The 15,811-nt window shown below is 34.6% G+C and overlaps 1 protein-coding gene across 2 annotated transcripts in view; it reads right to left on the bottom strand.

Annotated features, from left to right (window-relative positions):
• The window catches only part of mgl (low-density lipoprotein receptor-related protein megalin), a 425,733-nt gene that overhangs the window by 267,253 nt on the left and 142,669 nt on the right, over positions 1 to 15,811 (bottom strand). For both annotated transcript variants that reach the window (XM_089252561.1, XM_089252562.1), the window contains 2 exons: positions 3,627 to 3,761; positions 3,290 to 3,499 (listed from right to left, as the gene is read on the bottom strand). In XM_089252561.1, coding sequence (XP_089108687.1) covers positions 3,290 to 3,499; positions 3,627 to 3,761 — 345 coding nt within the window. The remainder of the gene's footprint in view (positions 1 to 3,289; positions 3,500 to 3,626; positions 3,762 to 15,811) is intronic.

Genomic DNA, 15,811 nt, shown 5'->3' with positions numbered 1-15,811 from the left:
GGCGAGACTTTTTAACAGGGAGATCGGCTCGCATTTGCGCCTTGAAGTTGGGAACCACAGAAAACCAACTTCAGCCGACCACCACTGTGGGGTTCGAACCCGGATCCTCGCATCGCGAGTCCGTCACTATAACCACTCGACCACCACAGTGGCCAATGCGAATACATAAAAAACACCTAACTGATAAGTCATATCAGAGATAGCAAGTGATGCAAATGTCGCAATGCATATGTGATAAGCAAGGTTACAGATTACATATACTTATTAATTATTTTATTAATTCAGTAAATTCAAATTCTAACATACATAACTAATCATGTCAAAGAAAATTCCAACTTTACCTGTCTTGATTTTTACATAGTACAAGCATTTATTAAATATAGAATATTTACATACAGTGAGACCAGTAATTCAACAAACAGCTCGCTACAAACAAAAATGATGATTAAATCTGGTCACTTGCTAAATCCATTCAAGTAAAAAAAAAATCAAATTTCAAAAATTAAATGCTTATAGGAAGTGTGTATAACATTACAGTGAAACTTCCATATAATGATACTTTGCGGCTCAAGAAAAATATAGTTGTAGAGGAATTGTTATATCCAGAGACGATATTGTCATCATGTGCCACCAAATGTATGCTATTGTTGACATCTTTCAAAAATCAGTGTTATTAGTACCACCAGAAAATATACTTTCAAGTACTTATTATATATATAACCGCAAAAAAGATTACAATTTATTTGTTGATTAATTAAGGCACAGGTGTTAACCCTGTGAAGTGGTTTATTTCATTGCACTTTTTTGTCTTACACAGAAAGTAACAACACCATCAACTTCATTAACACTTTTGGTGATCACGTGGTGCCCAGAAGAATGAAAACAAGTGATTAAATAAAAATTAAAATCAAGATATAATTTTGAAAAAAATATAAATAATATATTGCTGTATCAGTTTCAAAATCTCTAAAAAATATGGTTATAGACATATTTATCATATTAAAGGATATCTTTGCATTGAGAGGAGGTTGACAGTATGCTTACTGTAGATAAGCGGTTCTCAACCTTTACCAACTTGTGGAGCCCCGTAGGCTCCTCTTTTATTTATTTATAGAATTGCTCATTTATATTACTTTCTTTGAGTGGATTCGGAGACTCTGGGAAGTGCACATTGAGCCCTTGTGCACTTCCCAGGGGCTCACGTGGAATCCGAAGAGCTCAGCAGAGCACTTGAACCGCTGCTGTAGATAATTCCAAACAAGTTTTAAAAAAATGTAGCTGTACAGAGATTTATTGATACATCGAGCACCATTGTAGTGAGGCTTCATTGTATATTGATATTTGTCTTATTAAATACAAGCATTCTTCCTTTTACATGATTAATTGGTTCAACAAAATAGTCACATAAGATGAAATCATGTAAAGTGAGTTGAATTTATCATGTGAAAGATAGGGATAAGGGTTGGTTTTCTTCAGAAGGATTAAAAAAATTGAACCCACCACCAAATGAATTTTTTATAATGAAATAATTATTAAAAAACTTATGAATAAATCCTGTAAATTTAGGCAATATGAATGAATTAAATTAATACTTTTTCTGCCTTCCCTACTTCTGATTGATTCTAGAGAGTCTGGAAATTTTCTTTCCTGAAGAACCTGGTATGATAGACTGATAACTCTTTTTAATGAAACAGTCAAGATTTAGCTGACAAGCAGCATTTACATCTCTTTATATAAACTTCAAGAGCAAAATTAGAGAATTCTGAATTCTCTATCTGGATTCATTATGATTGTTTTTCTTTATTAAAATTCTGATGGCATTATCAATGTGTTAGCAAAAGATGTTCATTAGGGAGATTTTGTTAGATGGATTTGAGCGTTTTACCCATATCTGCTGCTTCATCTACATCAACGAATCCAACAGATCTTGTCATTTTAATTATGTCATACGTATAATTTGCAAATCCATTATCGAGACTAAAATCAAGCTGAAGACCAAATTCTTCAGGTTATAATTTCTAAAATTAAGGTATAGCAAAACTGCATAAAGCAAGGCATACCTGTAGAGTGTAATTATTGAACATTATGGTGTGCTTACCCACTATTGAGCCACATGGAGGAGAATGATGGAGATCTCTGTCCCAGGGGCTAGGGATGAATCTTATTTCATCCTTCAGGCTTTTTTACACTAAATTTACTACAAAGGGGGAAATGAAAAATACTGGCCTAGAGAGATCCCATGATTTTAGTACTAATAAACAGAAATTCTGATTTTAGTTAATTTTTCATCTTCACTTTCTTACGATCATCTTTCCCTTTTCTGTATGAAATGCTGTGTTCCTATTCAACTGATAACAAGAATTGATGAGTGAGTGGTATTTTGTTGGGCCATTTGATTGGCATGTCACTCCTGATCAAGTGTATACTCTCTTTATTGTAAAAATAATAAAAAAAATTCACACATTTGTATTTTTATCCTTGCATTTACATGTAACTCTAACTTATTTTTCAATTTTTCTCTTCTTTTAGTTATATTATTAAATTATAGATGCAGAGGAAAAACTTGCTTACAAAAAACAACAGAATTTCAACACAATAAACATAGTACAAAAATCTTTTGTTATTTCTTCTTTGAATCCAGGGTCTAACTAAATGCTGACTAGCATAAAGTGGGTCTTATATCCATTGGTTTCCAATCGGGGTACCTGGATCCCCAGAGGTTCATAGCCAGAGGTTCATATATAAGTAAATTGCTTGGAAAGAAAAGTTTTAATCAAATTAACATGCAAAAGCACTGCTGCAATGTTGATAGACTGCAGTGGTAATATTGTTATGAGATTAACAAAAATTGTACTTGTGGTCACATCCCTCGGTTGGAGTATGTGACACATTGTTTTAGTTCTTTTGCAGTCCAGTGATGGCACTGCTATCGCATCACGTTTACTAGTACTGAATAGAATGTCCTCCATTATTTGAGGACATTTGTGCTGATGGATGGCTCTAGTTTCTGCTGCTAGAAATGGGGATCCATGACAGACACTAAGATTTCCAGGGGTCAACAACTAAAAGTATTTAGGAACTGCTGTTATCTTATGCTAAAATGTCATATAATGTTTAGCCTATATATTGTAAAAGCAATGTTATCTCTTTTTATAAAATGTTCAATAACTTAAATTTTTCATTGTAAGTACCTTCTTAAGTATAAATTACAATTAATTTTATTTATAAGCATTTAAGAATGAAATTGATAATCATTTTTTTAAAAAAGAAAGTACAAAAATTCTCTAACCTGTGCCATCTACTTTAATCCTGTAGATAACATCTAATATTACATCAGAGTAATAAATCAATTGTTGATTTGCATCAAAATCTAGACCAACAAATCTTGCACTCTTACTAACTATTGGAACCATGGCACTAGTGAAACTTGATGCAACTGGATCTAATAGAATTCCACGCACAAATTTTTGTTGAGCATATAATAAAAATTCTTCAATTCCTGCAAAATAATCAGAAATGTGTGTATTCAAGGTATTATAACATTACAAGCAACTGATAGCAACAAATACATACACACAGTAATACATGCATATAGATTTAATTAGTTTTTGAAAAACAAAACTTACTCTTGCAAGTTTTTCCATTGGGAGTGATTTCATATCCAATGTTGCAAACACATCGATATCCAATGCTAAAAAGTGATCTTGTAATTACACACATATGCTGGCAGTCACCATTTTTGAACCCACAAGGATTAATAACTATAAAACAAATATGATACCAAAATATTTAATTTTTTATTCTGTTTTATGTTCAATGCTATAAAACTACTTAAAAAATTGAAAGGTGAATTGAAGAATCATTAAGGGTAAAATATTCAGTGATTCAATTGTTTGCGTCCCTGAAAGTTTACCAAATCATCAACAGAAAAGAAAATTATAAATAAAAGGGTTGAAAAAACAATCGTGGTATAGAAACATGATTTAAATTTTTATACATCAAAATGGAACATAAAACAAAAATTTATTCAATATTCATTATGATTTTGTCCTTTTGTTTTGAGGTTTGGAGTGAAAATATGATTATGGATACGTTAAAATAATGAAACAAATACACATGATGAAAAATAATCATTTACAGCCATCTTTAGTGTATATTGGAATAATTTGGGCTGTTTGGCTGTAGAGAGTGAGTAAACATACTCAATAATTTAAAAAGAAACAAAATATCAACTATTGTGTTTGACTTGAAGTTGATCTATCATATTTAAAAAATTAATAAGATTATAATGAATTCTCATACTAAATGTTCTGGTATTACCTCTGAATTATCCGATCTTGAAATATCTCATTTCCATTCTAAACTGTGCGACTAAACTTGCAAACGTGAGAGCTAGGAAATCCCTATCCAATGTACTATCCTTATTAAATGACCTGACACTATGGAACAATTGTGAAGAAGGCACTGTTGATGAGATTAGGTAAAGTTTTATCCCAATCATAATATGATCTCAGCATAAATGAGGCTGTATAATTCATAGATTTCGGGATTTTTGTCTGACCTGATAAAAAGTTTTATCTTTTGACGTTCCATTTACTCTGGTGTACCCAGTGTTACCCAGGGAGAGATATAAAATATTACCACACATTTTCAGAGAAGCAATCAAAAATATATTGCGAAATTCTGGTTATCAAGGACGGTTTTAGAAGGTGCACCAACTTGGATGAAAAAATGGACAATATCCAAAATTGATAATCTGTGAATTCACTAACTAAACCAAAAGGAACTTATTCTCAGAAAGCAAGCAAAACTCAATGGATCCAACATTTTTACCTATGAGGACTTCTAAATAATTACAAGAACTGCAAGAAAGAAACAACTTGCATGCGACAAGATCTACGCAACACTGGCAGGATAGCACATCTATGTTATAACGTACTGTTTTGCAGAAACTGCATTTTCATCTACTACCATGTAAGTGACACTGTTATTGATATCGAATAACCTACCCAACAACCTACTGTTCATTATTAAATAATGTCTTGTTGCCATGTGTAACATAGATGAATACAGTAAAGATGAAAAATGAACTATCATAATTATTATAACCCAAAATCTTGTGTCAATTCTGATAATCAAACTGAACTTTTTAATCAATCTATTGATAATCATGATAATCTTGTATTATATCAAGAGAGTGATTCTATTGCTTCATTGAAATAATTCTGTGTATATGTTACTGCCAAAGCCTGAAATTGGCCAATTCACAATGGGACCAGCTGATTCGTGAATTGGCCAGTTTTGTTAAATATTGACCTGGCCAGTTCGCGAAGTGACTGATGATCCTTAGCCAAAGTCTGATAACAAAAGACATGATTGGGAATCATTGTCAAGTTGACATATTTTTTTCTGATAATTATGTCTGCGTTAGTTATGGCAACCCATCGAACTGCAGTTGTGGTGTGGTAATAATTTTTTCTCCAAAATAGCTAATCCAATACAGATGCTGTATATAGACATGCATCACATATTGGCAATTAAAAAAATGAATTTGGCTCCTACCGGACCGTCTAGCATCAGCACATCAAACTTTGACCAGGGATCTCTGGCCATTTCACAAAATAAATGGCTGGCCAAATCATTTCTTCACTTCAGACTTTGGCCAAAATTCTTGGCCAATTCACAAAGTGGCTGGCCCCATCACGGATTGGCTGCATTTTGGGCTATGGCAGTAACATATATACTCTCCCCAGCGTGGTCCAACCCCTCGGGGTAAAACGCTTATATCCCTCTTGGGACAGAGCGTAAACCATGTCTGGACTTACAGTAACATATATACCTAACACAATATTGAACACAATAAAAACTCAATCCTCATATAACTTAATGTATATTTCTTATGATGATGAAATTGCTCCTGATAAAAAAAAATTTAATGATATAAATAATCTGAACTGTGATTTTAAATAATATCTCCATTACTGCACTTCTAAATACAAAAGAAATGATAATATGCAGACATAGGTTCCTTGAATGGGGGTGGGGGATCAAATCATCGAAGGGGCGAGAATGTCCATCCCACCCTATCGCTTATGCCAATAATACAAACTTTTCACTGAATGGGGGGGGGGGGATCACCTGGGGTTACCAGATTTGAAATCTAAGAAAGGAAGATGCCTGTGTGTGCATCCTTGTGTACAAACTGAAGAACAGATGCAGTGGCTCTCAAATTTTCTTCACCCACAACTTCTCTCTTTGCCCTAGTCAACATTCATTTACGGCTTGCCAGAATGGCCTAACAAAGAACCACTTCAAAGCAATGAACTGGCATGTATGAATACCACAAGTTCACAGTGACGCCCCTAGAAGCTGCGATGCACAATTTTGAGAACCACTGGCATACAAAAAAAAAAAAAAGAGCAGTAAAAACATCCCTGACCGGATACAGCCCCCAGTGGTATATCTACAGGGGGCTTAGTGGGCTATAGCCCACAGCAGCAAGTTCAGAGGAGCGGCAAATTTGAGAAATGAGGGGGCCAAGAAAATTAATAGGATAAGAAAAGGGCACAAAATTTGTATGACCCTAATTAAATCCGCCTGTGCTGACCAGTGCCATCTTAACGCATGAGCATACCCGACATGACCCTGGGCCCTCAAGAGCAGGAGGGGGGGGGGGTAGTTAAAAATGAGATCTTGTTAAAATTTTCGAGAGTAAGCATGTAAATTGGTACAGACAAGCATTTGCGGCCAGATGGGGCCAAAAAATATCACTTTGTATAAGGGCCCTTGAGGCTCTTAAGACAGTCCTGCTGCAGAGACAGTAAGGGACTAAATCAGTGAGTGACCAAAAGAATTGTCTAGATATATTGCAAGCATGCGAGTGGGTAAAAGTGACTAGGAGCATTGACAAGCATGTAAATGAACAAAAAAGTGATCTACAGAGTAGGGGGACCAGGTCAGTGAGTGACCAAAAGCATGTGCAAGAATGTCAATGACCAAAAAGATGCCCTAAAGAGTAGGGAAGCATGTGAATGACTAAAAAAGCAATCTAGAGTGCATGCACGCATGTGAAACACCAAAAGAATGACCTAAAGCAGGAGGTTCTCAAACTGTCGCCTCTGAGTGGTGACCCGAGAAAGGTTTTTTGAAGAGATTCTTTGTTAAACCACTCTGGTAAGCCGTGGACAAGTGTTGATTAGGGGTAAGGGCTGCCAAAGGTGGAAAAAGTTTGAAAATCCCTAACCTAGAGCATGTGTAAACAGAATTGGCAGGTTTTTGTCATGTCAAAAACCCTCCATCAGAAACTGTCAAAAATCTCAAATATTGCTTTTCAATATAAAAATTCCCATCGGAAATGCACATGTTGCATGTAATGTTTAAAGTGACTATGTTACACAAAGAATGAATATTTAATATTATTCTAAATTAATTTTCTTACTCTCTACAGAGAATTCTTTTGAACAAAAAATATATATGGTTTTTTCTTATAAAATATACAATTTGAATAAAGTATAGCATAAACACTGAAGGAAAAACTATGGAATGATTTGACATTTCAAAATTTCTTCAACTGATATATATGTGCTTTGATATAAACCATCTGCTGTACTCTTTTTACAACACATATGTGCTTAAAAAAGTTTATTACATCATATATGTAATGTTATGATTTCTGTTATTATTAAATTATCTAGATAATCATTGAGAAACTCTTATTGTGCATAACATTGAAATATATCTAGCGATCAAAATACTAAATTGTACAACTCCTTATCGTCTTCGCCGTGGTTGGGAATGGACGTGTTCTTATCGCGCTCTGCTCACCGACCAATAGTAGCAGTTTTATCCGAAACCGTTGCCGGGGGATTACCGAAGGATTATCCGTGACGTCAGTGCGCCATTTTGTGTATTTCTTTGTTCTCACGAGTTTTACTTAGCGTGTTGTTTATTTTTGGGTCATATTCTGTGGTGTTTTTCTTTTTTTCTAGCGCACGTTGGATTGCGAGATAAGTGGTTTTTTTTATTATATTGCTCTCAATTTTTTAAAATTTTCGTTGTGTATTTTTGATCGACTTAAATTTATTTTTCTCGTTCGCATTTCATTTTCATTGTTTTTTTGCCACATTTGTGTTTTCTCGCTTCTTTGATATAAATTCGTAGGTTTATGGACGTTTGTGTTAGCAAACAGTGTATACTTTTTCCTGGGTACTCTCAATAACTTTGTTTTTCCTTCCACTTGGGCCTATTATTGTAGTGTTAGTGATTTGAGATAGTTAGCTAATTCTAATAAGTGTAAATTGTACTTTGTAGCTTAATACTTTTTTTAGAGGGTGTTGTATTCTTTATATACATATATATTTTCTTTTTCATGATTTAGTGTTGAGCATTCCATTTTATGTAATTTTTTCATATAATCTCTTCTCATTTTCCTATTTTTAAGTATTATTATTATCTAGCTTTAGCAATAGTGTTAGTCTGCCTCGACCTCGACTAGTGTTGTGTAGAGCTTGCGACGGGAGGTTTCCCTGGTCTAGGGGTATAGCAGCTGACAGTTTCAATTGTAAAGGGTGCTTGGATAGGACAAGGCTGGAACTCGAGGTCAAAGCTTTATGGGAAAAAGTTAGGGTGCTAGAGGGCGCGGTTATAACGGAGTCTCTGGTCCTCGGCCCACATGTTGAGGAAGAAGCAATCTCCATGAACAATGACAGTTTAGAGGGCGAATGGGTGGTCGTGGATGAGGTAAAGGGGGATAGTGATAGGGGGTTTAATCATCAGTGATTCTATGGTTTGGGAACCGAGTGCGTAGGGATTTTCGGGGGTTTGAGCGCTGTTGTCTTCCTGGGGGAAAGATTGGCAACGTTGAGAAGTTTTTCATTGCAGAAAGTTGCCCTTGCGGGTGATTCTGTGGGTGGGAACGAATCAGGTAGGAGCAAATATTAGTGAGTCTCTGTCAGAGTACCAGGATTTACTATTATCCGCTAGGGAGGGGGGTTCAGATGCGGCAGTGATTCCAGTGCTGCCAAGGGGTAGTAGGGGGTATAGGAGTAGGATCCACCAATTCAATATAGGCCTGAAGGACATTTGCTCCTCACTTGGGGTCACGTTCTTGGAGCTTCCCGCATTTACAGATAGGTGGCTTCAGTGTACTTCATGGTAAAATAAGTGAATTTGTCATTTGTGTGCATGAATAGTTGAAACTGAGTTTTATCAAAGCTGCCCACTAATCTCCGGAAATGATATTATGGACATCAGTATTTTATTTCACAAATTCAGCTTCATATCACTTTGTGAGGAATTCAAATAAACTGATACCCCATACATATTACTTCAAGTATTGCTGCAAAAAGTAGGTGTCCTAGCGTAACGTACAGAATTCAAACGTGAAACATCTAACAGGAAAAGTGTTGAAGTTGTGAACTTCTTGAAATTGAGAAGTTAGTTCATTTGATAATGGCCAAAATTTATGTAATCATTATTTTAAGCTTGGAACATTTTATAAGAAAGCTTCAATTAAAAGTTTGACATTAATACATTCAAAGGTAAAATATTCAAGGTAAGTCTCTGTCATGACTATCAAAATAATATCTAATGTATTCCTGAATAATTACATAAAAACTAAAAATGATCATTTTAAGCCAAATATTCAATTAAGGAATCTCATACCTTTCAAAATGGCAAAAACTATGCTCTAATAGAAATATTATTTAAAATACTATTCAACCATCGATTTATTCCAAGCGTTTTACACATGTTCTTGATTGTATGTGCTATCCTATGCTGGTATAAAATTTTACATATCTTAGATACTTAATTTTTTGTAAATTTTCAAAAAAAAAATTGCATTAAAGCAGCTTGCATGCATGATAAATTACTATGACATCAATGTAATTGAATAGAAATTGATTAAAAATTCCTTTAAAAGTAAAGGAAACTGATCAGTTCATGAAATGAAGGAAAAGGTTGAGATTTCATTGACTCAATGTTATTTAAAATTAAATTTTAAATTTCAAAAATTTTTACAGTTAAAATTTAATTTTAAATAAGATTGCATCAATGAAATCTCAACCTTTTGCTTCATTTCATGAATTGAAGTGTTTCCTTTATTTATATTCAATTACATTGATGTCATGGTATTTTATCATGCACGCAAGCTGTTTTAATGAATTTTTTTTCCTCAAAATTCACAAAACATTGCGTATCTAAGGTATGTAAAACTTTATACCAGCATAGAATAGCACATACAATCAAGAACATGTGTAAGAAAATTAAAATAAATCTATGATTAAATAGTATTTTTAATGATATTTCTATTAGGGTATAGTTTTTCGCCATGTTAAAAGAACTCTTCATTCAAAAGAAAATTGTTTTATAGAAGCAATCTTAATTGCATCGAATAGTTTATTTTTTAAATTCGGAGTATTTTCAAAAAAGTAATAAAAGTGTGTGTGTGTGTGCATTTTGATTAGACGTATGAAAAAATGTTTGCATTTTTTAGGTGGTGTCTTTTTAATTTTGAAACTTAATATGGGATCAATTATTCTTTTAATAAATATTAACATTTTATTTTCAGAATTTTAATTGAAAATATTTATTTCTAAGCATTCATAATTGACCATTTAAAATTAAAACTAAAATTTATTTTATAAATGGAATGAGTGCAACAAGAGTAAGACTTTTCATAATGTGAAATCCAATCAGAATTTTGAAATGTTGCGTTTTCGAAGTTCCTCTCATAGATTAATAAATTTGAACATTTACAAAAATTTTATGTTTAGAGCAACTAATTTCCTCTTGAATTAGAATTGATAATACGAATGTAGTTCAGTGAATAAAAAATATTTTAATGACATTGTGTTCTTTTTATTTTTGTACATTGCGTGTATCCTTTTATTTTTGATACAAATTCTAATAAGTCATATATAAATAAAAAAAGTCGCTGAACAGTCGAATATATTGCCTGATTTTTCAAAAATATTTGCTTGGGAACAAAAAACATCTAGAAATATGTGTTGGCAGAGAATCTGTGAAACCTATTTTTTTTTATAATTATTAAATTAACTCTTTTTTATTATTCATTAATTTAACATTCAGTGTTCTCCGTATACCATACTAGGTAATAATTGTAATAAAAAAAATTAAATTCGTCAATTTTTCCTTCCAATTGTACAAAAAATACATGTTGGTTGCGAGTTTTAAATTCAAAGCATGTATGCGGTAGGACCCGGGTTGTGACGTCACGAAAACATGTTTCAGGCTTGTAGTATCTAGGAGGCTTTGGAATTACCCACCTCTGACTTGGATGGCTTCTCGATTGACACTAAATCAGCGGGCAAATTAAAATGTGTGCTAATAAATGCCACGAGCTTGGGTAATAAGAAAGATTTTTCAGAAACTATGATAGTTGTGGAGGGCCTGGATCATATAGCCATTACAGAATCTTGGGCAAACGATGGGGATGAATCTTTCTTACACATCTCAGGATATGATACTTTTTTGAGAAATAGATCTGATAGGAAAGGGGGTGGAGTGTTGATATACGTGAAATCATGTTTAAAGGCTAGAGAGTGTAACGTGAAGAGAAGTGATATTGAAACTATATGGGTTGAGCTTGAAAACAAAAGACATCATAAACTTATTGTTGGGGTTTGTTACAATCCACCGAATAGGGATCAAAACTACATCGCCAAATTTCATGATGTTCAAAGACTGGTTGGAATCAGTAGGGGTGGTAAGTCAATGGGAAGAATTTAGTTCGAAGTTGTCCTCTGTTTTGCACGACGTCATACCCTTTGTTCGACAAAACTGTGTTTGTACATCACACCCTCTATGGTTCACGGATAGTGTGCATAACCATTATCTTGAAAAGAAAAGAGCATTCAGAGAGTATAAAAGTGGATGAGGTGACCTATCATTGTTTACTGATAAAAGAAGAGTGTTGAAGAAAGCGATAAGGGATAGTAAAAAGGAAGTTGAATCTACGTTGGCAGATAACATTGGCTCTGACCCAAAATCATTTTTTCGATACGTCAATAATGGATGTAAGGGGACAGTTGGCCCCCTCTCGATAGGAGGCTTAAAGGTAGAGAGCAATGTAGGCATGTGTAGTGCTTTCAATGACTTTTTCGCGTTGGTTTTTAATGGAGATAATGATATTCGATATACGGGTGTTGCATGGGGTAATAAACCCCTCAACAATATTCAAGTGGAAGACGTGGAGGTCCTAAATCTTCTAAGAAATGCATGTGCAAGCAAAGCACCAGGACCAGATGATATCTATCCCAGGGTTCTCAGGGAAGGCGCTAATGAATTGTTGGGGCCAGTCGCACAGATATACAGGAGTAGTGTTGCTGAGGGTATCGTCCCGAGAGATTGGAAACTGGCTAACGTTGTTCCGATATTTAAGAAGGGTAGTAGAGAAGTGGTGTCTAATTATCGTCCAGTGAGTTTGACGAGCTCCCTCTCGAAAATTTTGGAAATTATCATCAAAAGGCAGTTTGTGAAGTGGATAGACGAGAATAATGTATTGTCGGATAATCAGCATGGGTTCAGGAAGGGGAAATCATGTGTAACTAACCTCCTTTGCTTCTATGATTACGTGACTAAGGCTTTGGGTAAGAGCAAAAATGTCGACGTTGTTTACCTTGATTTCCAGAAGGCATTCGATCGGATCCAACATGGTAAACTCTTGAAGCGTTTACACGATATTGGAATTGGGCGCAACTTGCTGCATTGGATAGAATTGTGGTTAAAAGATAGGTCGCAATGAGTTATGGTGAACGGGGAATTCTCTGGTTGGACAGACGTCACAAGTGGAGTTCCTCAAGGAATTGTCCTTGGCCCCAAACTTTTTTCACTTTTTTATCGATAAACTCGATCAGGGTATCGATGGGATTACTAGCGAATTCGCAGATGATGTGAAGTTAATGGGGCTAATCGGGAATCAAAATGATAGGTAGTTGCTCTAAACCAACTTAAAGAGGATTGTGGCATGGGCAAATGAATGGAGCATGACGTTTAACGTTGATAAGTTCATGGTTGCTCATTTTGGTTCAAACAACCCACGGTTCTCTTGCGACTTGAATGGCGTCTCTATCCCGGATGTAACTAGGGTCACCGATTTGGGAATTCTCATTGACGAGCGGCTTAGGTTTTCTGAACATTGTTCAGCCATGGTCAAAAAAGCGAATAGAATGCTTGGTCTCATTTTCAAAAACGTCTCTTCGCGTTCTCCTAAAGTCATTCTTCCACTTTTTCGAGGCTTAGTTCGTCTTGGACTGGAGTATGCTGTAAGGTTTTGGAGACCATACCTACAGAGGGACATAGACTTGGTTGAAGGGGTGCAGAGAAGAGCTACGCGTGTCCTTATTGGCACACGGGGATTGAGTTATGAAGAGAGACTTCATTTTTTTAATATGTTTACATTGGATGAACGCAGGTGTCGAGGAGATATGATCGAAGTGTTCAAAATTTTCAATGGGATAGATAGGATGGACCATGAACTTTTAATACACAGTCAATCGACTGCTTTTACAAGGGGACACTAGTATCGATTGGTAAGGGACAATGCGAGGTTATGGTGTCGCAGGGAATTTTTTTCTAATAGGGTTGTTAATAAATGGAATAGCTTATCTCTGGAGGTAGTAAATTGTAACACAATTGACACGTTTAAAAAGAAATACGATAAACATGTTGGGGTAAATCGAGAAGCTATCCATACTTAGAATAAGACAACCATAAGTATTCTTTATGGGCATTGTATAATATTTTATCATGTGTATATATTGTTTATAATTTTTGTTAATATTGCATTTTTAATTGGGTTGCTGTATTTTTGAAATATATGACATCCATATTTTTATGGGAATCTTTTTTTCAGCCATCTCATTGGGCATTTTGCCTGGTGTGGCGTTGTATTTGTATTTGTATAACCAAAATTCATTTAATTTGGTAATGCTAGCTTGTACGTGAAGCTTAAGAAACTCTTGTAACTTATCCTTAGTCAAACCTAATTATTCTTACTTCTGCACTGTGATATGGTATATTTAATAGCATTTATAATGCAATGGTTTTCCAGTTAAGCTGTATTTAATTTCAAATGTGCAAAAAAAATGTTTTGGGTATCAAGTCCTATCAGCTCTTCTTTGGTTGAAAATACTCTTTAAAACTCTGTGAATTAATACACGCTGAGCTCTAAGAAGTTTTTAGATGAAAATAAATGTGTTTAATTAATGTCTTAACAGATTCTGTGAGAGAATTTTTACATGGAATAAAATTCTGAGCAGATCAAAAAATTTGAAGTATCAAAATAGATTCTCAGTAATTATAATTCCGAATATAAAACCCATTAACCTACATAAAAGTATGTGTTTTGTTATTTAGCATCAGGTTAAAAAATCTATTTGACAACATTGACAATAATTTTTTTACTGTTTTAACACTGATTTATGTTTTCTGAAGCATGGGCGAGAGATACGGGGATAGGGGGAGCCGTGAGGGGGCATTGCCACCAGCATCAAAGGTGGAGTCGACTGTTCTATTGTATATATGTATATAAGAATTGACATCATCATCATCGTAGACTTCCAAGTCTATCTCTGCCTATGTTCAAACCTAAACGAAACCTAACTCTATGAAGCCCCTATCATACATATTTTGAATAAGCAGCTCTATTCCACTTAGCAAATTTAACACAGGTAATCAGTAGCTTAAATAAAATGAACCACAAAACTATATTTTATATTTTCTAGACTTTTTGTTGAAAAATTCAAAATTGCAAATTATAATTAATATTTTGTTTTAATTATTGTAATAAATTAATGTTTAAAAATAAAACATTGTAATATACAAAAAAGTAAGTTTTTCATCATGTTATATTCTTATTGTGTTCAAAACATTATCAAAAAGCATTCATTTAGGTTTTTGATGGTTTTCGACAGTTTCTGACAGTTTAAACCTGTTTTTGACGCTTGTTATTGACATCAAAAACCTAATCCTGTGTGTAATGACCTATAAAGGAAGGAACCATGCCATTGAGCACCAAAAGAGTGACCTAGAGTGTGTGCAAGTATATGAGAGACCAAAACAGTGTAGAAGCATAAGAGTGATCAAAACAGCATGTGAATGAATAAAAGTGACTTAGAGTGTGTGAGCATGGGCATGACCAAAAGAGCGACTTGGAGATACGGATGTACTTACAGGAGTGGGGGGGGGGGGTAAATTCGGGAAAGAGTAGTAAAAAAAATTAGACTAGAAGGAGAGAAGGGTCGAAAAACCACAAATGCACCTCTGTCAGTACCACACTATCGATAGGGCCATCTCTAGTATGGTGTAGGCCGAAAGGGGCATTTGGTGGAAAATGAACAAGGAATTCAAACTTGCTGAGTTATTCGGCCAAAAGGAAAGTGAACTGGGAAAATAGTGATAAAGAGAGAAAAGGTCCTTTAAAAAGAAGAGAAGGAACCTAATTTTTTAGAAACCAGCTTGTAGAGACCTGAACCTGAAGAATCAGATGCACACAAGTTCTCATCACTTGTGTGATTGTCAATGTTTCTGAAGAATGGGTGCAACTAGAAAAGATATGGTCCAGCTTATCTGTAAAGACTGGCGGCTCCTTTAGGAAGTGCAGAAAAGGGGTCTTATTGAGATGAATTGTGCATTGAATGGCAAAGAGTTGAATTAGCATTTTGAAAGTATTGTATTTTCTTGCACTTTTTTATTTATCTACTCGTACTTTGCCCTCAAAGTCATTTCGATGTGAAAAAATTTACAACAGTGAAAACACTGTCATAAGAAATATATATAAAAAAATGCC

Source organism: Pholcus phalangioides, unplaced genomic scaffold (genome assembly GCF_987345545.1).
Source record: "Pholcus phalangioides strain wild (caught in Gottingen) unplaced genomic scaffold, Ppha-v1.0 ptg000029l_1, whole genome shotgun sequence".
Lineage (NCBI taxonomy): Eukaryota > Metazoa > Arthropoda > Arachnida > Araneae > Pholcidae > Pholcus > Pholcus phalangioides.
The sequence above is the reverse complement of the archived record's forward strand: the minus strand, read 5'-3'. Positions and strand labels throughout refer to the sequence as shown.